Genomic DNA, 24,633 nt, shown 5'->3' with positions numbered 1-24,633 from the left:
TTGATTATCTGGGCAGATGTTAGTTTTAATACGTAGCGTATTGATTTAATATTTGATTGTATTTGTTGCGAGACCGCTGAGTCTCATTGTTTAACCGGCTACTACGAGCCGCTACTTCCGGTTCATTTCCGGGTTTTGTGTTAGTGGTTGAGCGCCGCGAGGAAAGCCTCCGTCCGCACTGTTAACGTCTGTGTGAGTCTGCAATGATTTCACCGATCAGAACCTCGGCCCACAACGTTCGCTTGAGGGCTGAGGGGTGAATCACTGTTAATCTATCTCTGGCGTGTTTTTAAGAGCTTCTTTGAACTCATCCTTACATGTTTTCTCTCTCTCTCTCTCTCTCTCTCTCTCTCTCTCTCTCTCTCTCTCTCTCCTCTAAACCGACCTATACACACTTCCGATCTGTATTTATAATACAGTTCATGTCACATAGTTAAATCTATGCTTAGAGAGGCTGAACACATCTGGAAACCATTTCGGCCCCAAAGCCAAGCAGAGATAAGAATTCTCTTTGTCTAAATTTTCCTTTGTGTAATTCATGTGACGACCACCAGTGTGCGCTCCGGCCACATGGTGTCATTAACATAGACTCCATCTTGAATAAACGCAAGTTAACCCACCATTATGAGTCTATTATTGCCACGCTCCGCTCTCTCTCTCCTCCCATCCTGGCTCTAAATTCATAACGGCTCCGCCATCTTGTTTTGTAGTCAATCCGCCATTTTGAGAGTTTTTAGGCCTTGATTCCACGAATCATGATAGGCCGCCATCTTAGATGTGACTGCGTCATCGCCACGCCCCCTTCCTTTTCTCTCTCTCTCGCTCTCTCACACACACACACACACACACACACACACACACACACACACACACACACACACACACACAGACACTTTGATAGACACAGACAGATACACACACACAGAGACACATAGATGGACCAGAGGTTACATGCGTGTTCTAAATTGTGATAAGCTGCTGTTGTTATCTTTGAAATATGGGAGTTTGTTAATATGATAAATCATTAAATAACACTAACTTTATTTCACATACACACACATAGACACACATACAGAGAGAGACACTTTGACACAGACACACACACACAGAGACAGACATACATAGGTAGACCGCAGGTTTTACATGTAAGTGCTGCTGCTGTGTTTATCTTTGAAATATTGGAGCTTGTTAAAATGATAAATCATTGAATAACATTATAACTTTATTTCCCCTTTTTAATAAATACTTTTGTAATTAAAGTATCTGTAGTCTGTGATAATTTGTGCATAAGTGAGTGAATACAGCTGGATTGTGATTGCCTGTGCTCGAACTTAGAAGCCTTCACTGTTTATTAAGTAATCGTTAATATTAAAATATTGACATTATTAATTTGACATTTATCATTATGAGACTGATAATTATAGCTTGATATGTTGGTCCCTGGAAACCAGGGTGGTGCCCCCTTTCTCAATTATTAATGTAGATAGTATTATTCTTAAATTGATAATTTTATTGTTTTTGACTAATTATTTTCATTATTCTTGGTTGATAACCTTATCATTGTTAATTGATAGCTTGTACTTTCTAATTGATAATTCCTATTTTCTCATTAGTGGTTTTATTGTTATTTGATTACTGATCATCTTCAATTAATAATTTAATTATTTTTGATAGATAATTTTATTATTTTAATAATCATATTTCATGATTATTAATAATTAGCCAACGTCAAGTCTACTCCTATTGCACAACATAAATGGTGCCCCATGTGAGGCAATCTAACTCCAGCTGTATCATAATACTGTGTACATAATCCAGATTCTTTTTTTTCCAGAAATTAATTTTTTTGAAAAATTTAAATTTTTTTTAAAATTTTTAATTTTTTTCAAAACTTTTCCTTTCTCTCATTTGGTATTGATCATGATTCGTTGTTGAAGAAGAAAATAATTTTGGAAATGTATTCTTCTTTGCAAAGTTTTATTTTTAATTCATTTGAACTTTTACCAAACCGGTATACCAGTGCCTGGTGTATCCGTAATTGGCTGCAGATTGCAATCGGTGGTTGTGTTCTCGAAGCACAAGAATCATAAATAATTTAAGAAAAGAGAAAAATAATTCTAGGAATTTATTTCTCTTTGAAAAATTTTATTTTAATCCCTTTGCACCCATCCCAAGCAGGTATACTAGTGCCTTGTGTATCCGTGGTTGGTTGCTTCTTGCATATAAGTGGTTGTGTCATCTCAATGCACAATAATTATAATTAATTTTTGAAGAGAGACATAGGTTCGAAACTAATTTCTCTTTGAAGTTTCTTTATTCTTAATTCCCTTTGCTAAGCAGACTTTTGTGTAACTTTGGTTGGTTGCTGACTGCGTTTCAGTAGTTGGTAATTTTTATAGGAGATTTTCTGCATGCTTTTTGATCTTAAGGAGACAAACTAGATTTGAGAGACTAGTTTTGAGAAGACTAGTTGTTGAACAACTAGGTCTTAAGGATTGAGCCACCGAGCTATCCTTCATTGCTACTATATAGACACAGGGTGAAGCTCACCTGTGCATCTTGTTGTGTAGTGTTAATTAAGCGTTTTACCCGCTTTTATCCAAGCGAGCGTGAGCCGTCCACCAGGTGTCTTTTCGCACTCAGAAGATGAGTAGCATGTATCACCATGGGGCAAGTGCTCCCTCAGGACCAGACGTCCTATTAGAGACTGTAGCCAGTCTGATTAATTTTTTCTAATGATGCGGTGAGTGAGTTGAGTGAGTATGAAATAAGTACCTGCGATCGTAAGATCAAGAACTGTCCATGCACTCATCAACCCCACTGGCCCGCATCCAAAATACCCCATGCTCTGGGTCAACTGACACTCCTCTACCAGCAGAGAGCCGAGCTGCAGACCCAAGAACATGCGAAGGCGCTCAGAGCCATGCAAGCAGCATGTCGAGCGGAGCAGGAGAAAAACTCCCACCTGCGGCATATCATCGAGACCCGCAAAGAACAGGACCAGGCGGTGCAGGAGCACGCGCAGGTCAAAGGTCAGCAGAAAGGGGGGCACAGTCAAACAGAGCTGCCCCCCCCTCCAGCTGAGATCCCTGATGACAGGGCCAGGAGCTGACGTCATTCCCGGTGGAACCAGCAGAGCAGAGACACTGGGAGAACAGCTGCGAGCACAGCTACGCAACCCTCATGCAGAGGAAGCTTCGCTCTGGAGAGCCAGACACACCCAGCAGTCCACCGCTCCGACCCACTCAACACCAAAGGGGGAGCCGGACTCAACCCCTAGACGTGCAGTGACCTGGGACCGCTATGAGGCAACATCAAATGCCTGTCCAGCGGACACACAGCATCCACTCCAGCCAGAAGGAACACATCCTGCGCGGAGCCATGCTGATCCACATCACAACGACGGAAGGAATCCGTCCTGGAGGCTGAAGGAGATTCCCAGTCTGCCACTCAGACAGAGGCGCACCATGACTCACGGTCGCGTCCTGGATGGTCCTCCAACCCCGGTGCAAGAGATGGTGGCCACGAAGATGAGTACCGTGGCACATTCGAGTCAAAAGACACTGATGACTCAGCACCCCCTCAAAGAGAGGAAATCTGCACCCGGCAGCTAGAGCCCCTTGAAAAAGACATTTATCGCTTCGACCCAGACAACTGAGGGTTTAACGAAGACGACACCGTGGTTCTGGCAGTTCAAGTCCAACTAAATGTGGACCCGGCACTGGAAGATGACAACTTTCCCCACGCCAAGATGAACCCCAGCAAGAGAACCAGAAACAACGACCCTTCCAACAGGGTGCCCCTCAAAACCAAGGGGGTGAGGATTTCAACCAGCCCCACAAACAGTTTCGACCTCAGCACCTGAATCCCTCTCAACAGAGAAGTAGGGGCTGTAACCAAAGGAAACCTCATCAATACCAGGAGTATAGAGATGGTGACCGAAATCCAACACATGGGATGCATCCTGGGACAGAGGAATTAATACGGAGATGTGTGGATGAAGCAATGAGAGACATTGTGCCACATGTTCCTCCAGGCTCCCCTAAGAGACCAGACACTGAACCCCGTTGGCGAAACTAGGAGCAGACGCCCTCCTTCTCCACTCCTAAAGATGACTTCAATGACTGGGAAGAACAAGGCGCTGCCAGAAACCCCTCTCACCTCCACACCTGAAAGGGGGGGGGAAAGAAATCCCAATTTTAACACAAAGACCGCTCAAACCACTCACTCCATCAATAGCTGCATGCTTTCGACCTTCTGTCAGTAAATTGTATAACGTACGTTCAGGTAGTGAACTCTTTAGACCTCGTTGAGGAATTTTGAAGTCGTTACCACTACGGTTGTGCAGCCCTCACGGGTACACTTGGCAATTCAGTCTTGGCGGTGCAATTTCAATATCTGTAGATTTGCAAACCTAGAAATAGGATTTACCATATATTTACAGATTAGCGAACAACAGAACGTGACTCGCCGTTCTAAATGTTTTGGTTAGACAGGATAACACACATGTTTACCTCAAAACACCAGCACCTACTCAAACATTTTCTTCTGTTCCTTTTTCCACTTTTTCTTCCGTTTCACTCTTCACCGAAATTCATTGGTATGTTACCAATAACTGCCGATAAGCATGATGTGAAATTGAAAATGTGCGCCGTGTTTTAGAATATATGTTGTTTTAGCCTCTGTCTGCCCAGACAATTACCTCTCTCTGTTTAGACTCATGCCTCAAAGACATTTATGCCTCTCTGCCTCATGATGAACTAACTTTCAATGCTTCAACTCCACTCAAGGATTACCTCTCCTGGATTATCACTGGACTCTCGACCCTAGTGTGCCCTGGAAACCGGGTAACGACCCACTTTCCAGACCAAAGGGGGATTGTTGGGGAAGGCCCAGTGATCTGACTTATAACAAAGAGTCGTAAAACTTGGGACCAACTTCAGGAGACCCTTACATTTAAAAATCCAGCATGGGGCCCTTATCTCCATGTGGCAGCAGGTCACTTCCTGGGTCCCCCACTGTAAGCCCGCCCCTGGGGGCCAAATCCTGACAACTCAATTGGCTGGAGGGCCACACTGACCCCTGACCCCTCCTCCCAGGGGGAGTCACCTGGAACATGACTTAAAAAGGCTGAGCTCACAGAAACCTCTTTTTTTTTACTCAGATGCCCAAGCTACAGCAAGACCCCTAGGGTCTTAATAGTTAACTCTGTATTTTTAAGAGACTCTCTTTGTCCTCTCTCTTTTCTCCGATGCTGATGTGACAACGAGACCCCCCCCCCGGGGTCTCACTAGTTAACCCAGCAACTTAAGGAGGCAACTAACTTTTTTTTTCTTTTCCTCCGATGCTGACGTTGCCACTAGACCCCCCCCCACGGGGGTCTTCCTAGTCGACCCAGTAAACTAATGGAGGCGATAAGACGTTTGTTTTATTCATTTCATTTCAATTCATTTCATTCAGTTAACCGCAAGTTAACCCACCATTTTGAGTCTATTATTGCCACGCCTCCGCTCTCTCTCTCCTCCCATCCTGGCTCTAAATTCATAACGGCTCCGCCATCTTGTTTTGTAGTCAATCCGCCATTTTGAGAGTTTTTAGGCCTTGATTCCACGAATCATGATAGGCCGCCATCTTAGATGTGACTGCGTCATCGCCACGACCCCTTCCTTTTCTCTCTCTCTCGCTCTCTCACACACACACACACACACACACAGACACTTTGATAGACACAGACAGATACACACACACAGAGACACATAGATGGACCAGAGGTTACATGCGTGTTCTAAATTGTGATAAGCTGCTGTTGTTATCTTTGAAATATGGGAGTTTGTTAATATGATAAATCATTAAATAACACTAACTTTATTTCACATACACACACATAGACACACATACACAGAGAGACACTTTGACACAGACACACACACACAGAGACAGAATATCTTTGAAATATTGGAGCTTGTTAAAATGATAAATCATTGAATAACATTATAACTTTATTTCCCCTTTTTAATAAATACTTTTGTAATTAAAGTATCTATTAAAGTGTGTGAATACAGCTGGATTATGATTGCCTGTGCTCGAACTTAGAAGCCTTCACTGTTTATTAAGTAATCGTTAATATTAAAATATTGACATTAATTTGATTTAATTATCATTTAATTATTAATTTGACATTTATCATTATGAGACTGATAATTATAGCTTGATATGTTGGTCCCTGGAAACCAGGGTGGTGCCCCCCTTTCTCAATTATTAATATAGATAATATTATTCTTAAATTGATAATTTTATTGTTTTTGACTAATTATTTTCATTATTCTTGGTTGATAACCTTATCATTGTTAATTGATAGCTTGTACTTTCTAATTGATAATTCCTATTTTCTCATTAGTGGTTTTATTGTTATTTGATTACTGATCATCTTCAATTAATAATTTAATTATTTTTGATAGATAATTTTTATTATTTTAATAATCATATTTCATGATTATTAATAATTAGCCAACGTCAAGTCTACTCCTATTGCACAACATTGGGATGCGTGGAGGTTTTCTTGAGAAGATGAGCTGGAAGCTCGACCTTTGACCTCCGGTTGTTTGATAGAGAAGATTAGAGCTGGAGGAATCTGGTTCCTCAACTCGCCGATGCAGGAGGAAAGGCCGGCGGCCTGTTGTCCTCAGTGGTGGTCGGTGGAGAAGAGAGCTGCTGGAGCAGCCTTCGGCCCTCCGAGGGATTGGAGAAAGAGCATGACTCTGGGGGAGCCTTGATCTTTTATAGACCCGGTTGCCCCTTGGTCATGGGACCAGACTGACCAATTGGAGTTGACCCTGGTAGATATTCGCACCTATGTGCGAAGATGCTGAAACAAAGGGGACATGTTGCCTCCTGGGAGTTTGAGTTATTTGACCTTCTCAGGACAAAGAGAACACGTTGCACTCTGGGAGATTGAGTATTCTCCAGCCCATGAGGCTTGTCAGGACAAAGGACATGTGCTTTCAGGTTTTTACTTCGAATACAGGCCTGAAAGAGAGACCTGCCTTTTTGCATAAAAACCATGTCCCAACAAGACACTTTGGAGGTTTATATTTCAGTCTCGGTCGTCACTCACAGATTCACACAGTTGTTTGCATGTTTGTGTGGCATCAACTTTGCCTGAGAAGGAAACTGTGGGCACGGTGGTGTTCAGTCCCTGGACGATGTGGTCATCCATGGTGCGCATCACCTTCAGCACCTCCTGAGAAACCCACAGTGGGACACAGAGACAGCCAGCAGCTTCAGGTCAACTCCAAACCATCCAAAACTGTTTACATGTTTATCATTCAAACTGTATTTGTGGTGCGGCTCTGTTCTGGTGCACACATGCAGAGCCGGAGGCAGGGAGAGCACACCTCCATCTCCACCTCCATCTCCACCTCCACACCCTTCTGTGACAGAACACCTGAGGACAATTGGAGGATTTTCTCATGGTTGAAAACCGCTTTTCAAAGGAAAACATGTGGGTGTGTCAGAGGTGTTGCTTCATCTTGATTTCTATGGAACTTAGAAGAAATGATTTACTAATCAAATATAATGATGGAGTATCTACAAATATGACTTGTTACAAACAAATAATGAGTTAATTTCTTAAATAAATAATTGCTTGTTCAAAACTATTTCTCAAAACAATGACTTTATATATTAAAGTAATGACAAAGTTATGAAATCATTATATTTGATACAAAATGTGCAATAAGAAGATATCATCACGTAAAAGCCATAAAAACAAATACAAATAAGACAAATCAATAAAAAAGGGGCAACATTGCACAAGAGCAAAAAATAATAATTAGCAATCTGTAAGAATAAAAAGATAACATCACATGTCAAAATGTGATTTAAAAGAAGTTACTGAATCTGGGGGTAAAGAAAAACATGTGATTAGTCTTTAAATTTAACAGACATGATTCTGTTCCAATCATTAATATTTTAATAAAAAAGGGTTAATCAAAAAATGAATAGAAACTATTTTACTGGTCATTTGTGGTATTTGGAAGACCAGATGCAGGTCAGATAGTTTCATTAAATTCTCCTGAATAAATGTTTCTCAGTTTCTTAGAGTTCTGTTTCTGATACAGAGGAGAACTTAATCAAAACCAAACAAAACCACCAAAGAGTGAATGTAAATAAACAGAATAGAAGTCGAAGCAACTGAGGCTGAAATATTATGACTTTTAGTTTCTAGTATGGGACAAACCGTTAAAACACAAGATCTTACATTTCCCATAATGCTCAATAGTGTGTTCCATTAGACTCTCCTTTTCATTGCTTTGTTTAAAAGTCCATACCTTCAGTTTGTAAAACAGACCTTATCACTGTTTTTGTTGCAACTACTTTAAACCACTACTAATGAACAATGTCACAAGGTGGACGTCTCAGGCTACATCCACACGACAATTATACAAAATGCATCACTGCGACTACTTTACACTACACCCAAGTTTTTGCTCACCTAAATGGTGAAGTTTGGAAATGGCCCCGGCACCCGTTTTAGCCTGAAAAATGTTGTAGTGTGGACGACAGAAACGCAGACATTTGAAGACAATGACCCAGTCATCAACATTCACTTCCTGATTGGTTCTTATCAGACCTGACTCAACTACCGGCAGTGAAGGCAAAGCGCTGTAAACACTTATTGTCAGAATATAGTTCCACCTTGTCGTTCTGAAAAAACACATCTTACAGCTTTGAGGTGTTTTTCTTTTTATATAAAAGACAGGACGTACTTTGGTCTGCTCCTTCCTGAGTTGTTTGATGACTGTCAGGTCCTTTCAGTCTTTTGCTCTTTCCTCACCCAGCTGTCCCATCACCGCAGATGTTTTGGCTATACAGGCCTTGATAGCTTGGTCTCTGCTCAGATGGGCCTCCATCACCTGTGTGACACAAGAGGACAAAAGATGCATTGTGGAGAAAACTCTAGAAGAGACACTTTGGAGGTTTATATTTCAGTCTCGGTCGTCACTCACACATTCATACAGTTGTTTGCATGTTTGTGTGGCATCAACTTTGCCTGAGAAGGAAACTGTGGGAACGGTGGTGTTCAGTCCGTGGACGATGTGGTCATCCATGGTGCGCATCACCTTCAGCACCTCCTGAGAAACCCACAGTGGGACACAGAGACAGCCAGCAGCTTCAGGTCAACTCCAAACCATCCAAAACTGTTTACATGTTTATCATTCAAACTGTATTTGTGGTGTGGCTCTGCTCTGGTGCACACATGCAGAGCCGGAGGCAGGGAGAGCACACCTCCATCTCCATCACCACCTCCACCTCCACACCCTTCTGTGACAGAACACCTGAGGACAATTGGAGGATTTTCTCATGGTTGAAAACCGTTTTTCCAACGAAAACATGTGGGTGTGTCAGAGTTGTTGCTTCATCTTGATTTCCATGGAACTGATAAGAAATTATTTACTAATCAAATATAATGAGGGAGTATCTACAAATAATGACTTGTTACAAACAAATAATGAGTTAATTTCTTAAATAAATAATTGCTTGTTCAAAACTATTTCTCAAAACAATGACTTTGTATATTAAATTAATGACAAAGTTATGAAATCATTATATTTGATACACAATGTGCAATAAGAAGATATCATCACATAAAAGCCATAACAACAAATACAAATAAGACAAATCAATAAAAAAGGGGCAACATTGCTTAAGAACAAAAAACAATAATTAGCAATCTGTAAGAGTAAAGAGATAACATCACATGTCAAAATGTGATTTAAAAGAAGTTACTGAATCTGGGGGTAAAGAAAAACATGTGATTAGTCTTTAAATTTAACAGACATGATTCTGTTCCAATCATTAATATTTTAATAAAAAAGGGTTAATCAAAAGATGAATAGAAACTATTTTACTGGTCATTTGTGGTATTTGTGAAACAGACTTTATCACTGTTTTTGTTGCAACTACTTTAAACCACTACTAATGAACAATGTCACAAGGTGGACGTCTCAGGCTACATCCACACGACAGTTATACACAATGCATCACTGTGACTACTTTAACCTACTCCCAAGTTTTTGTTCACCTAAATGGTGAAGTTTGGAAATGGCCCGGCCCCCATTTTAGTTTGAAAAATGTTGTAGTTTAGATGACAAAAACGCAGACATTTGAAGACAATGACCCAGTCATCAACATTCACTTCCTGATTGGTTCTTATCAGTCCTGACTCAACTACCGGCAGTGAAGGCAAAGCGCTGTAAACACTTATTGTCAGAATATAGTTCCACCTTGTCGTTCTGAAAAAACACATCTTACAGCTTTGAGGTGTTTTTCTTTTTATATAAAAGACAGGACGTACTTTGGTCTGCTCCTTCCTGAGTTGTTTGATGACTGCCAGGTCCTCGCAGTCTTTAGCTCTTTCCTCACCCAGCTGTCCCATCACCGCAGATGTTTTGGCTATACAGGCCTTGATAGCTTGGTCTCTGCTCAGATGGGCCTCCATCACCTGTGTGACGCAAGAGGACAAAAGATGCCTTGTGGAGAAAACTCTAGAAGAGACACTTTGGAGGTTTATATTTCAGTCTCGGTCGTCACTCACACATTCATACAGTTGTTTGCATGTTTGTGTGGCATCAACTTTGCCTGAGAAGGAAACTGTGGGAACGGTGGTGTTCAGTCCGTGGACGATGTGGTCATCCATGGTGCGCATCACCTTCAGCACCTCCTGAGAAACCCACAGTGGGACACAGAGACAGCCAGCAGCTTCAGGTCAACTCCAAACCATCCAAAACTGTTTACATGTTTATCATTCAAACTGTATTTGTGGTGTGGCTCTGTTCTGGTGCACACATGCAGAGCCGGAGGCAGGGAGAGCACACCTCCATCTCCACCTCCATCTCCACCTCCACACCCTTCTGTGACAGAACACCTGAGGACAATTGGAGGATTTTCTCATGGTTGAAAACCGTTTTTCCAATGAAAACATGTGGGTGTGTCAGAGTTGTTGCTTCATCTTGATTTCCATGGAACTGATAAGAAATTATTTACTTATCAAATATAATGAGGGAGTATCTACAAATAATGACTTGTTACAAACAAATAATGAGTTAATTTCTTAAATAAATAATTGCTTGATCAAAACTATTTCTCAAAAAAATGACTTTGTATATTAAATTAATTACAAAGTTATGAAATCATTATATTTGATACACAATGTGCAATAAGAAGATATCATCACGTAAAAGCCATAACAACAAATACAAATAAGACAAATCAATAAAAAAGGGGCAACATTGCTTAAGAACAAAAAATAATAATTAGCAATCTGTAAGAATAAAAAGATAACATCACATGTCAAAATGTGATTTAAAAGAAGTTACTGAATCTGGGGGTAAAGAAAAACATGTGATTAGTCTTTAAATTTAACAGACATGATTCTGTACCAATCATTAATATTTTAATAAAAAAGGGTTAATCAAAAGATGAATAGAAACTATTTTACTGGTCATTTGTGGTATTTGTGAAACAGACTTTATCACTGTTTTTGTTGCAACTACTTTAAACCACTACTAATAAACAATGTCACAAGGTGGACGTCTCAGGCTACATCCACACGACGATTATACAAAATGCATCACTGTGACTACTTTAAACTACACCCAAGTTTTTGCTCACCTAAATGGTGAAGTTTGGAAATGGCCCCGGCCCCCGTTTTAGTTTGAAAACTGTTGATGTGTGGACGACAGAAACGCAGACATATGAAGACAATGACCCAGTCATCAACATTCACTTCCTGATTGGTTCTTATCAGTCCTGACTCAACTACCGGCAGTGAAGGCAAAGCGCTGTAAACACTTATTGTCAGAATATAGTTCCACCTTGTCGTTCTGAAAAAACACATCTTACAGCTTTGAGGTGTTTTTCTTTTTATATAAAAGACAGGACGTACTTTGGTCTGCTCCTTCCTGAGTTGTTTGATGACTGTCAGGTCCTTTCAGTCTTTTGCTCTTTCCTCACCCAGCTGTCCCATCACCGCAGATGGTTTGGCTATAAAGGCCTTGATAGCTTGGTCTCTGCTCAGATGTGCCTCCATCACCTGTGTGACTCACAAGGACAAAAGATGCCTTGTGGAGAAAACTCTAGAAGAGACACTTTGGAGGTTTATATTTCAGTCTCGGTCGTCACTCACACATTCATACAGTTGTTTGCATGTTTGTGTGGCAAATCAAAGCATTCTGTACTTCTGTTTCGGCAAGAATCCAGCTCCATACAAGAATGTCCTTCTTCGTTGTTCACATTTGAAAGACGCACGATGAATAGTAATATTAATAATATTAATAATCTGTACTCATAGAGCACTTTTCATAACATATGTTGCAAAGTGCTTCACAAGGGCAGCATAAAAACAGGTTGTACAAAATCAACAACGTATATAAATACAAGTTCTGTCTGAGATTCTAAATAAAAGTGATAAAGATAAATGAATACACTTCATCATCGCTTCATTAGCCATCGCACAAAGACGTTGTGCAAACCATTCCTCAGAATTGTGTCGGTTGCATTTTTTTCCACTGGTGCCAGTTGGCCTATAACGTTGTTTTGTTTCCAGCAGTCAGTGATTTATTGCCCAGTCACACCCACACACACACACATATAAACTGGTGTACGTGTTCCTCTCCTGACGGCTCAACCTCCAGGTTCACATTCTCTGCTTCCACATCTTTTCATCTCTCAGGTATTTTGCGTAGATAATTCTATCTGATTTGACGTTTTGGGGATTTTTCTCTCGCTGCGAGAGAATGTTTGTTATGATTTGGCGACACAGACAACTAAAATTGAGTTTGGTTCAATCCCAACTCATCTGGTCGTCTCAGGGGTCTTGGCATATTTTTTTCCGCAAAACATTGAAATACAATCAAATAGCATTCAGGTGCATTTATGTTCAGATTTGAAAATATATATCTCTAAAAAGCAGTTTTTGTTCATTACAGGACAACTGTTCATCCTCAGCCATGTCCGCCATCAGTCGCTCAATCGATGACTTTGCCTTGGATCTGCTCCGGACTCTGAGCCGTGCAAACCCATCAGTGAATATGTTGGTGTCTCCTCTGAGCATCAGTTCAGCTCTGGCTATGGTCTACATGGGAGCCAGAGGAGACACAGCTGTTCAAATGGAAGAGGTACATCACACCATGTCTCTGTTACCTGTCATTCAGAGAGTCGGAGCTGTGGGACCAGTTGGTTACGATGGAGCAGACTGAACAGAGTTTATAAACCATCTGTTCTTCTGACTCTAGATAAATCCCCTGACACAAGGTCCAGTATGTGCTGCTCTCTGACAGCAGGACATTGAACTGACAGTTCAGTTCAGTTCATTAAACCAGTTTGCTTTCGGAACAGAAGAACAAATCTTACAGTTTCTTACTTGTATCTTATTTTCGTCTCATCTGTCAATGACTTCAGTGTTAAAAATGTGCAGATTTTAATCTGCAGTGTCTCACTCGGGTTTCTACAGAAGAAATCTCTATAAACAGATTCTGCGTGTGAATATGTAGAATTTGCAGGTGAGAGATGAGATTTTATCACCTTCTGATTTTTACATTTTACAGATATTTTACATGTGGGCTGGCAGGAATACTTCCAGAAAATGTTCTGAGCAACTGACTCGGAGATTAGCTTCCTCACCTACAGACCCTGGACTCTTAGGTGCACATCTGAAAGCATTGAAATGTCATGTGTCAATCCAACCTTCCACACAGGTCCTGTCATTCAAATCTGGTGAAGACGTCCACTCCAAATTCGAGACGTTAATCAAAGACATCAACTCACCATCGAAATCATACAGTCTGAAAACAGCCAATTATCTGTTTGGGCAGAAAAGCGAATCTTTCCTCAGCGTGAGTTTTTAATTTTTCACAGCAGAAATTGATACTTCTTAAAAGCTTCATTGAAAGTATAAGATGATATCTGCTTTCTGCAGCGGTTCGAGGAAGCCTTGAGTAAGTACTACAGGGCCTACCTGAATACTGTGGATTTCATCGGGGCCACGGAGGCGAGCAGAGTGGAGATCAACACCTTGGTCGAGCAGCAGACAGAAAGTACGACTTTACACCTGAATATAATGAAAAAGGGAATAAATCTTTCTACATTATTCTGAATTGTCAGGTTTTCTGTGAAATTTCAGATCAAATAAAAGATATCCTGAAGCTGGGGACAGTCTCTAGAGAGACAAAGCTGGTTCTGGTCAATGCCATCTACCTGAAGGCAACCTGGAAGTACGTTTTTTTTCCCAAAGAAACCACAGAGATGCTCTTTAAAGTCAGCCAGGTAAAAATAAACCTTATGTTTGTCCCTTAGCACCTCAAACTAGAGTAGATAGTAACTTAATCACATTGGAATTTTGAGCTAGATCGACATTTTTATCGTTGTTTGTGTTTCTGTGTGTCAGACTGAGAGCAAACCAGTCCAGATGATGTTCCAGATGAAGAAGCTGCCCTATAAACTCATCACTATTTCCGGTCTGAAGATCCTGGAGCTGCCGTTTGTGGCGGAGGAGCTCAGCATGTTGATCCTGTTGCCTAAAGAGTCCACAGACGGCTCTGACCCTCTGGTGAAGGTACACACGTAAAATCAATAGATTTTTTCATGTTGAGAAGCTCAGATAAAACCTGCTGCTCACTCCCCGTCGAGCACCTAACAGCAGACAGACAAAGATGGAGACAAGCTGGTGAAGATATTTTCCTCAGGAGTTGGTAGAGACCAAAATGGTAAAATTACTACATGTGTATAATATTCATCTTACAACTTACCAGCCTGTGCAATGTTAATTGTCTTGAACAGACAGTGTGTTTACTAAACAACTGAAGTTTGGCTAAAAGGAGGCAACAGCAACAATATGGAGAATATTCTTTGTACTGCACTTATTTATGGCTACCACCAGTTGGTGTTATCTGATGTTAGCGACCACCAGCAGATGTTAGGGACATAACTTCTGCTGGGTACCTTCACTTCATCAGATGTTTCAGCCTTTTAATCACAAAAGAGCCTCTTCTTAGTTTTTAGAGACGTGATAAAATGTATTTCCTCTGTTCCAGCTGGTGAAGGAGCTGACGCTGCAGGAGCTGCATGAATGGACCGACAGGGAAAACATGACAGTCCACTCAGAGATCCTGGTTCACCTGCCAAAGTTCAAGCTGGAGGACGTCTACGAGCTGAAGGAGCCTCTGTCTGAGCTGGGCATGAGGGACGTGTTCAACCCGTTAAAGGCCGACCTGTCTGGCATGAACGGCGGAAGAGATCTCTTCGTGACCGAGGTGGTACACAAGGCCTTGATGACGGTGAACGAGGAGGGCATAGAGGTGGGTGCGGCCACAGGACCCAAGGTAAACAGCAGATCAGGACCTTCGAGTGGGGAAACCTTCACAGCAGACCACCCCTTCCTCTTCTTCATCAGGCACAATAAAACCAAGACCATCCTCTTCCTCGGCAGGTTCTCATCTCCTCAGTAGACAGAACAGGAGAGGAAGATATTGAAATAAAGGCTTAATCCTTTAAATGTGGGCTTTATTTTCTGGGGTTTATGCTAATAAGCTTGGTTTTTTCTTCTGTTTTTGCAATGAAATTAAAGAGGAAGATATTAATTAATAAAAAGGGCTTAATCCTTTAAAGGTGGGCTTTATTTTCTGGGATTTATGCTAATTAGCTTGGTTTTTTCTTCTGCTTTTGCACTGAAATTGTGGAGGAAGATATTAATTAAAGAATATTTTTGATCCAACAATGATTTGTGTTTGATTTTGGAAAGACAATATCTGAAGTTTGTGTTTCACATGTGAAGAAGCAGCAGGAGATCGTCCGGGTCAGACTCGTTCACAGCAAAAGAAGCTGTCCAATATTGAATATTGTTAAAATGCTTCTAATAAGTAAGATATAAATGTGCAGTTGTTTCCTGCTGTGACAGAATTACGTAACATATAAACCAAAGATAAACAAAAGAAAGAATAATAATGATGAAGAAGTGAACCAGCATAGTTTGTAGTCAGAATGTATTCATGCTGTTTATAGCAGAATTAAAAACTGAAAAGCAATAGTATAAATTGCACTAATGCCCACTTCAGAAAAAAGGTAAAAAATATAAAAATATATTTAATTCATTTGAAGATAGTTTGCATCCCAGCGAGTTGATAACACCTTCCTGTTTTGAAATGGTTCCTTCCATCCCGAGCAGTGACGGCTCCAACAGGTGGATCCCTCTCAGGCCGACATATCCCACCTTTTTTCCCCTTTTCGTGGACGGGTAACACAACTGGGCTTAATAATCATACTAGGCTCAGCTAAGACTGTTTATTAGATTAGTCATGTTGTGCTATTCACAGTCTTTCATTGAATGCAACTAGCTATTTTCCCTAACCTACATACATACTCACATACACATATTTATATAGTAAATACACCTTTAGTCATTTGTGTTTTTATACTTTATTATCTTCTTAATAAATGTCTTTCTGTCACAAATGTTGTTTTCATTAATGATGCATAAGTGTGAATTTCGCTAACCTCAAAACTGTCAAGAACTCTATATCCTTCAACTTTGCTAACTATCTAAGTCAGGGTTTTCCAAACTTTTTTTCCCCGAGGGCCAAATACAGAAAAATATACGAAGGATTGGGCCACTCACTAGCTGGAGGTTTATTGCCTCACTTCTAATGCACTAATATTGACAAAATCAATCAAATGCAGGTAAATTACGAAAAAAAGCCTCCATCATAGCTCTCCATTAATAGATTATGATCTTATTTCTTACAAAAAGGCTGGCAGGTAATTCTCTCAGTGACAGCCTCAGATTGGTTCTTCGGGTGCTGATCCCCCTTCATTGTCCTGTATGAGGGGAGAGACAAGGAGAGAAATAGGGTTGTGGATATTTCAAGCTTATTACACAAATAAATGATTGGGCTTGTTAACAAATTGTCATCAACTTTAATTGACTGAATTTATTAAGTAATTGGGCTTATTAACAACTGAAAACTGTGTATATTTTCAACTCACCTGTAATGGGAGGAATGTGGCGCTCAGTGGGAGCAGTGATGCTTCGCTTTGGTCTGAAGGACAGCTGGCAGGTCAGCAGTAAGTTGGCGCCACCTAGTGTTTAAATTAAGAAGTGCAATACAGTTGGCCATAGTGCATTATATTTTAGACTTTGATACGGGCCAATTAAAAATGGATGGCGGGCCGCAGTTTGGACACCCCTGATCTAATGGTGATTTTGGTTATAGTTATAAATTTAATTGTTAATCAGAGTTCCAAATTTGTTGTTAGTACTTTCATGAGACTTAATCACTAAATTGGCTATCTTTTCCCTTCCTTTGAAGGGTGGTGCCCCGAGGAAACTTTAATCAATTCAAGTTACTATTAATATTGATATGTTTAATATGAATATTCAATATATTTTTTCTGATAACCAAATTTATTGAAAGCTGAAAGGCACACCATTTAATGTATCAATTGATCAACACTGTCCATGCAGACAGTCAGATCTCGTAGTTTCAGCTGCAGCTGTGCAGATAACCTCAAGCGGTACCGCCCTCTGTCTCATGCCAAAACTTTTCCTTCACTCTGTATTCTGTGTACCTGTCTCTCTGAATCTGATGCTCGTTAAAGCGACATTTGTTTGCGATCATGTGCACCCCCGCTACTGCCATAGATTGAAAAGAAGCTGAAACAAAATTCACAAATCCACCCATTTATTTGGAGAGGCACCAAGAGACGCTTACTAAGAGACAGACAGACAAACAAAGTAAAACAAAATCTCCTACGTGGAGTTAAAAAACATTTTTTAATTAGGCAAATAAATGCAATTAAAGTAAAATTATATTTTTCTTAAGCAATACGTAGGCCTGTTTGAAAAATGTAAAAAAAAAAAAATTGTAGCCACCAAAATATTTGCGTGTCATTGATTATTGATGAGGTGTTTTTGTCTGATTTGGTCCTTACATGAAATCAGGGAACTTCTAACTTATATATCAGAAGTGTTTTAATTATTAACATTTAATGAAATTTCTCATGAACTCATATTGTGACTCAGGTGTGAGGGACACAGGAAAAGGGAGGGAGGGCTTCTGTGGAAGGGGAGTCTGGTGGCAGTTATGTAACCCCAGGTCCAAAGGTTGATCATGGATAAGAAATGTTTCTTCATGGTTGCCAGCGGTGACTGTGACCTTCCTTGATGGGTGAGGACGAGACTTTATATCAGTAAATCCCACAGACACACATTTCTACGTTGGCCCTGAGAACTCAACGCACTGGAAGTGTTACCAGGGGACACCTAAAAGTGATGGACACTGCTGCCACATCAAACAAACATCCAACAAATTCAGTTCCACAATATGGACGACACATTGCCTGGAGAAAAGGAAGAATGTGAATACTAAGTGCTGTAAATTACTCACAAAACAGGGGCTTGCTTGTTAGAACTGTTTATTCAGTTTAACAGGAAAAACGACAGCTCAAACCATCGAAGAGTCGTGACGCTCTAAAGACAACATGATATTTGATATTTGAGGCCCAGTGGCTCTCAGAGGGTTAACAGTAGACATGTGCAGTAATAAAGTTGATTATTTATTAATATAAACCAAAAATGTTAGAGTTAGTTTGTGGCACCCAGAGAACAGAACATTCTGCATGTTCCTCACTGTGTTTGTCTTCTCCTAATCTGATTCCATTATAAACTTTGAAAGCATGACAGATTTAATATTTTCAACATAACTCCTGCACACAGTCAGTGCTGAATTCATTTTGAATGCAACGTACAATTAGTTTTCTTTTGCATGATTGCATATAATCGTATGCGCCATTAAACATCACTTTTATCATGATTTAATTTACTTAGGGATAAAAACTATTTTCTAACTGGTTTGCTGTAAGTGCGTCTGTATTGCTCACAGAGGCTTGGTCCTTTATATCATTACTCTGGAAATTTGAAGAGATTAGAGGCATAAAGAGAGCAAGTTGCTTTACAATTGCATCATAAAAACAGGTTGTAAAAAAGGTCGTAAAACATCAACAATGTGCATGAATACAACTTCTGTGTAAGATTCTCACTAATAGTGATAAAGATTAATAAATAAACTTGAACGGACGACCTGCAATCAAACTCAACACTGCAGATTATTTTGAATGCACCTCTAGATCCTTGTTATTCAAAACAAAATCATTTCACTTGAGGGCAATAGAACAATGAGCTGAAGTCACATTATGTCCCAGCTCCAGAGACATGAAGACGTCTGTATCAAACTCTGCTAAAGACATCACCTCTCTCTTGTGAGCATTGTCTGGCAACAGGGAGATTATAGTGTGTAATTGTTCTCAGTAGTAAATACGTTGCAGAAAGGAACCAGGAAATAAAAGAATAAAGTAACTGGAGTGGTGTGCAAGTAAAATGAGCAGTTCACCGACATTTTTCAAGAAACAGGGCTGATGTAACAAAGAACCAAAATATTCAAAACAATTTAAAATGAATTGAAAAGAGTAAAATTCAAAGATCTGCTCGACTTCAAACTGCAAAAACAAATCAACGACTACTGAACTGTATCCAACACAAAACAATTGTCTAATTTTCGATTTCTTTCACCGGAGTTTTGAGATTCTCTTGTTTTTCTCATTTATATCAATCCATCATGTCTGAAACAAATATTTATTTTCCTTCAGTCTCAGTTGTCATGTTCCTGATTCTGTTGTTATTCTGCATCCAATCAAAGAAGATGAAGTTGTCACTGCATATTGTTCCGAATCCGATTTTTTTTTATTCCTGAACCCACGGGGGGGAAATTAATTTGAAGCTCACCCTGTTCACACAAACAACATTCCAATATGATACATGTCAAAAAGCACAGGTCAACAAACAAACAGAGGTACGTGAATGACATAAATATAAAGAGTAAGTAGGTCAAATAAATAGCAATAAAAAGTCAATTATAAGATAAGAAATAGATGTTTGTCAATCATGTAAAAAACATAAAAGATGGGTTTTTTTTTAGATAAACTTCATGTTACAAAATGTCCTGTACATTAGTGGTGGAAAAAGTATAGTGTTAAAGTATAAAAACATATGAAATCAGTGATAAATAAATAAGGTCCTGATGAAGTGACGAAGTGAAGAACATCTGTTTATCAACACACGGACATTCACCTCCTTCTCCACCGCTGTGTGGATCAGTCCCGCCATTTGCTCTATTGCGCCATCAAGTGGACAATAAATAGCAGGCAGAGCTCTATATACAGTCTATGAGGCAGAGTGAAAATGACACCATGGCTTTGGTGTGTGACGCTTTGAATTGATTAAATGAATGAACGATGTTTGTAACGCCAAGACATAAATTATGAACTTGTTAATATGGTGTCAGTCTTAAAACATCTTCATCAATCTGACAACACAACACCACACATTACAGAAATGCACTGCAATTAAAGAAAAGGACAACAGAAGTGTTTTCAGGGCACACCTTAAAGTGATGGACACTGCTGCCACATCCAACAAACGTCCAACAAATTCAGTTCCACAATATGGACGACACATTGCCTGGAGAAAAGGAAGAATGTGAATGCTAAGTGCTGTAAATTAATCACATAACAGGGGCTTGCTTGTTAGAGCTGTTTATTCAGTTTAACAGGAAAACGGCAGCTCAAACCATTGAAGAGTCGTGACGCTCTAAAGACAACATGATATTTGAGATCATAAACGGCCCAGTGGCTGGCAAGTTGATTAATTTATTAAAATAAACCAAAAACGTTAGGGTTAGTTTGTGGCACCCAGAGAACATAACATTCTGAATGCTCTTCACTGTGTTTGTCTTCTGCTAATCTGATTCCATTATAAACTTTGAAAGCATGAGAGATTTAATATTTTTACCATAACTCGTTCACACAGTCAGTGCTGAATTCATTTTAAATGCAACATTTAATTAGTTTTCTTTTGCATGATTTGATTTAATCGTATATACGGCATTGAACCCCACTTTTAGAATGATTTAGGGATAAAAGAACCTTTTATAACTAGTTTGCTGTAACTGCGTCTGTATTGCTCACAGAGGCTTGGTCCTTTATATCATTACTCTGGAAATTTGTAGAGATTAAAAGCATGAAGAGAGCAAGTTGTTTTACAATTGCAGCATAAAAACAGGTCGTAAAAAAGGTCGTAAAACATCAACAATGTGTTTGAATACAACTTCCGTGTAAGATTCTCAGTAAAACCGATAAAGATTAATAAATAAACTTTATCAGAGTCATCGCACAAAGACGTTGTGCAAACATTTCCTCGGAATTGGGTCCGATTAACTTTTTTCCACTGGTGCCAGTTGGCCTTTAGCAGTGTTTTGTTCCCAGCAGTCAGTGACTTATTGCCCAGTCACACCCAAACATATACTGGATATATACTGTGTAGTGTTCCTCTACTGACCACTCAACCTCCAGGTTCACATTCTCTGCTTCCACATCTTCTCATCTCTCAGGTATTTTGCGTATGTAATTCCATCTGATTTGACTTGTTGGGGATTTTTCTAGCGCTGTGAGAGAATGTTTGTTATGATTTGGCTCCATATACAAAGAAAATTAAGTTGGTTCAATCCCAACTCATCTGGTGGTCTCGGGGGTCTTGACACCTTTTGTTCGGCACAAAATTGAAATACAATCAAATAGCAATCAGGTGCATTTCTGTTCAGATTCGAAAATATATATATGTATAAAAAGCATTTTTTGTTCATTACAGTACAACTGTTCATCCTCAGCTATGGGCAACCACACCAGCATTGACGTCCCCGGCGACCACAACGACATACACGTCAATCGGTCAGCCCGAAGCTCAATCGTCATCTCAGGCGATGTGCAGCTGTTCCAGACTCTGAGCCGTGCAAACCCATCAGGGAATATGTTGGTGTCTCCTCTGAGCATCAGTTCAGCTCTGGCTATGGTCTACCTGGGAGCCAGAGGAGACACAGCTGCTCAAATGGAAGAGGTACATCACACCATGTCTCTGTTACCTGTCATTCAGAGAGTCAGAGCTGTGGGACCAGTTGGTTATGATGGAGCAGACTGAACAGTGTTTCTAAACCATCTGTTCTTCTGACTCTAGATAAATCCCCTGACACAAGGTCCAGTATGTGCTGCTCTCTGACAGCAGGACATTGAACTGACAGTTCAGTTCAGTTCATTAAACCAGTTTGCTTTCGGAACAAGAACAGATCTTAAAGTTTCTTACTTGTATCTTATTATCGTCTCATCTATTAAAGAATTCACGGTCAAAAATGTGCAGATTTTAATCTGAAGTGTCTTACTCGGGTTTCTACAGAAGAAATCTCTATACACAGATTCTGCGTGTGAATATGTAGAATTTGCAGGTGAGAGATGAGATTTTGGAACCGTCTGATTTCTACATTTTACAGACATTTTACAAGTGGGCTGGCAGGAAAACTTCCAGAAAAAGGTTCTGAGCAACTGACTCTGAGATTAGCTTCCTCACCTACAGACCCTGGACTCTTAGGTGCACGTCTGAAAGCATTTAAATGTCATGTGTCGATCCAAACTTCCACACAGGCCCTGTCATTCCAACCTGGGGAAGACTTCCACGCCGAATTCAAGAAGTTTATCGAAGACATCAACTCACCATCGAAATTATACATTCTGCAAACAGCCAATCGTCTGTATGGGGAGAAAACTGCAAAGTTCCTCCCTGTGAGTTTTAATTTTCCACTTATTGCAGTAGAAATTGATATTTCAGTAGATTTCTTTTTTTTTTTACTTCCTTGAAAGTATAAGATGAAATCTGCTCTCTGCAGCGTTTCCTGGACGACACGCGTAAGTACTACCAGGCCGACCTGAAGACTGTGGATTTCATCGGAGCCGCAGAGGCGAGCAGAGTGGAGATCAACACCTGGGTCGAGCAGCAGACAGAAAGTACGACTTTACACATGAATATAATGAAAAAGGGAATAAATCATTCTACATTATTCTGAATTGTCAGGTTTTCTGTTACATTTCAGATAAAATAAAAGATCTTGTGAAGCCGGGAATAGTCTCTGATGGTACGAAGCTGGTTCTGGTCAATGCAATCTACTTTAAGGCAAACTGGAAGAACCGCTTTGATGAAGCAAACACCAAAGAGATGCCCTTTAAAGTCAGCCAGGTAAAAAAATTGCTTATCACAATTTAGCATGTTGTTTATTGTGTGTACTTTCATTTATGGTTATTACATTTTATGTCCCCAAGCTCCTCAAACTAGAGTAGATAGTTACTTAATCACAGTGGAATTATTAGCTAGATCGACATTTTAATAGTTGTTTGTGTTTCTGTGTGTCAGACTGAGAGCAAACCAGTCCAGATGATGTTCCAGAAGAAGAATCTGCCCTACAACTACATCCCTGACCACGCTCTGAAGATCCTGGAGCTGCCGTATGTGGAGGAGGAGCTCAGCATGTTGATCCTGTTGCCTAAACAGTCCACAGACGGTTCCGACCCTCTGCTGAAGGTACACAGAGTAAAATCAACAGATTTATTCATGTTGAGAAGCTCAGATAAAAGCTGCTGCTCACTCCCCGTCGAGCACCTAACAGCAGACAGACAAAGATGGAGACCAGCTGGTGAAGGAAGTTGAACATCTATGCACTAAAAAGACAGATATTCTCCTCAGGAGTTGGTAGAGACCAAAATGGTAAAACTGCTACATGTGTATATTATGCATCTAACCAACTTACCAGCCTGTGCAATGTTATTTGTCTGTAACAGACACTGTGTTTACTAAACAACTGAAGTTTAGCTAAAAGGAGGCAACAGCAACTCAATCGATGACTGTTTTTTTAGGGGGTGGAATATACAACAACATGGAGAATATCCCTTGTACTGTCCTTATTAATACCTACCACAAGTTGGTGTTATCGGATGTTAGCGACCACCAGCAGATGTTAGGGACATAACTTCTGTTGTGTACCTTAACGTCGTCAGATGTTTCAGTCTTTTAATGACAAGACACCCTCTTCTTAGGCTTTAGAGATGTGATCAAATGTATTTGCTCTGTTCCAGCTGGAGAAGGAGCTGACGCTGCAGAGGCTGAATGAATGGACCAACAAGGGAAACATGTTAGTGCACTCAGATGTCCATGTTCACCTGCCAAAGTTCAAGCTGGAGGAGGACTACAAGCTGAACGAGCCTCTGTCCAAGCTGGGCATGATGGACGTGTTCAACCCGTCAAAGGCCGACCTGTCTGGCATGAACAGTGAAGGAGGACTCTTTCTGTCTGAGGTGGTACACAAGGCCTTCGTGGAGGTGAACGAGGAGGGCACGGAGGCGGCTGCAGCCACAGCAGCCGTGGTCACTAATGGTCCCTGTAGCTTCACAGCAGACCACCCCTTCCTCTTCTTCATCAGGCACAATAAAACCAAGTCTATCCTCTTCCTCGGCAGGTTCTCATCTCCTCAGTAGACAGAACCAGGAGAAGAAGATATTCAAATAAAAGTTTAATCCTTGGGGGCTTTATTTTCTGGGATTTTTGCTAATTAGCATATTGATTTTTCTTCTGTTTTTGCTCTGAAATTAAAGAGGAAGATATTAATAAAAGAATATTTTTGATCCAACAATGATATGTGTGTTGATTTT

At 40.3% G+C, this 24,633-nt stretch overlaps 3 protein-coding genes across 3 annotated transcripts in view; all 3 read left to right on the top strand.

Moving 5' to 3' along the window:
* The window catches only part of LOC133011050 (NAD-dependent protein deacylase sirtuin-5, mitochondrial-like), a 231,594-nt gene that overhangs the window by 133,093 nt on the left and 73,868 nt on the right, over nt 1–24,633 (top strand). The gene's annotated exons all lie outside the window — the stretch shown is intronic.
* Nucleotides 12,996–15,775, top strand: LOC133011049 (leukocyte elastase inhibitor-like). The gene is made up of 6 exons (XM_061078730.1): nt 12,996–13,178; nt 13,758–13,895; nt 13,979–14,096; nt 14,183–14,325; nt 14,447–14,614; nt 15,093–15,775. The coding sequence occupies exons 1-6, from the start codon at nt 13,011–13,013 to the stop codon at nt 15,504–15,506; spliced, it is 1,149 nt and encodes a 382-aa protein (XP_060934713.1). The 5' UTR covers nt 12,996–13,010; the 3' UTR covers nt 15,507–15,775.
* LOC133010435 (leukocyte elastase inhibitor-like) lies at nt 21,776–24,483 on the top strand. The gene is made up of 6 exons (XM_061078015.1): nt 21,776–22,000; nt 22,579–22,716; nt 22,821–22,938; nt 23,025–23,167; nt 23,342–23,509; nt 24,061–24,483. Exons 1-6 carry the CDS (start codon nt 21,776–21,778, stop codon nt 24,457–24,459), a joined length of 1,191 nt encoding a protein of 396 aa, XP_060933998.1. The 3' UTR covers nt 24,460–24,483.

Source organism: Limanda limanda, chromosome 9, assembly GCF_963576545.1.
Source record: "Limanda limanda chromosome 9, fLimLim1.1, whole genome shotgun sequence".
NCBI classification, from domain to species: Eukaryota; Metazoa; Chordata; class Actinopteri; order Pleuronectiformes; family Pleuronectidae; genus Limanda; species Limanda limanda.
Note: the sequence above shows the minus strand (reverse complement) of the source record. Positions and strands in the feature narration are given on the sequence as shown.

Coding starts and splice junctions, on each gene's coding strand:
- LOC133011049 (XM_061078730.1), top strand. CDS start 13,011: ATGTCCGCCATCAGTCGCTCAATCGATGACTTTGCCTTGGATCTGCTC. Junction 13,179..13,757: donor CAGCTGTTCAAATGGAAGAG/GTACATCACACC, acceptor CCTTCCACACAG/GTCCTGTCATTCAAATCTGG. Junction 14,097..14,182: donor GGTCGAGCAGCAGACAGAAA/GTACGACTTTAC, acceptor GTGAAATTTCAG/ATCAAATAAAAGATATCCTG.
- LOC133010435 (XM_061078015.1), top strand. CDS start 21,776: ATGGGCAACCACACCAGCATTGACGTCCCCGGCGACCACAACGACATA. Junction 22,001..22,578: donor CAGCTGCTCAAATGGAAGAG/GTACATCACACC, acceptor ACTTCCACACAG/GCCCTGTCATTCCAACCTGG. Junction 22,939..23,024: donor GGTCGAGCAGCAGACAGAAA/GTACGACTTTAC, acceptor GTTACATTTCAG/ATAAAATAAAAGATCTTGTG.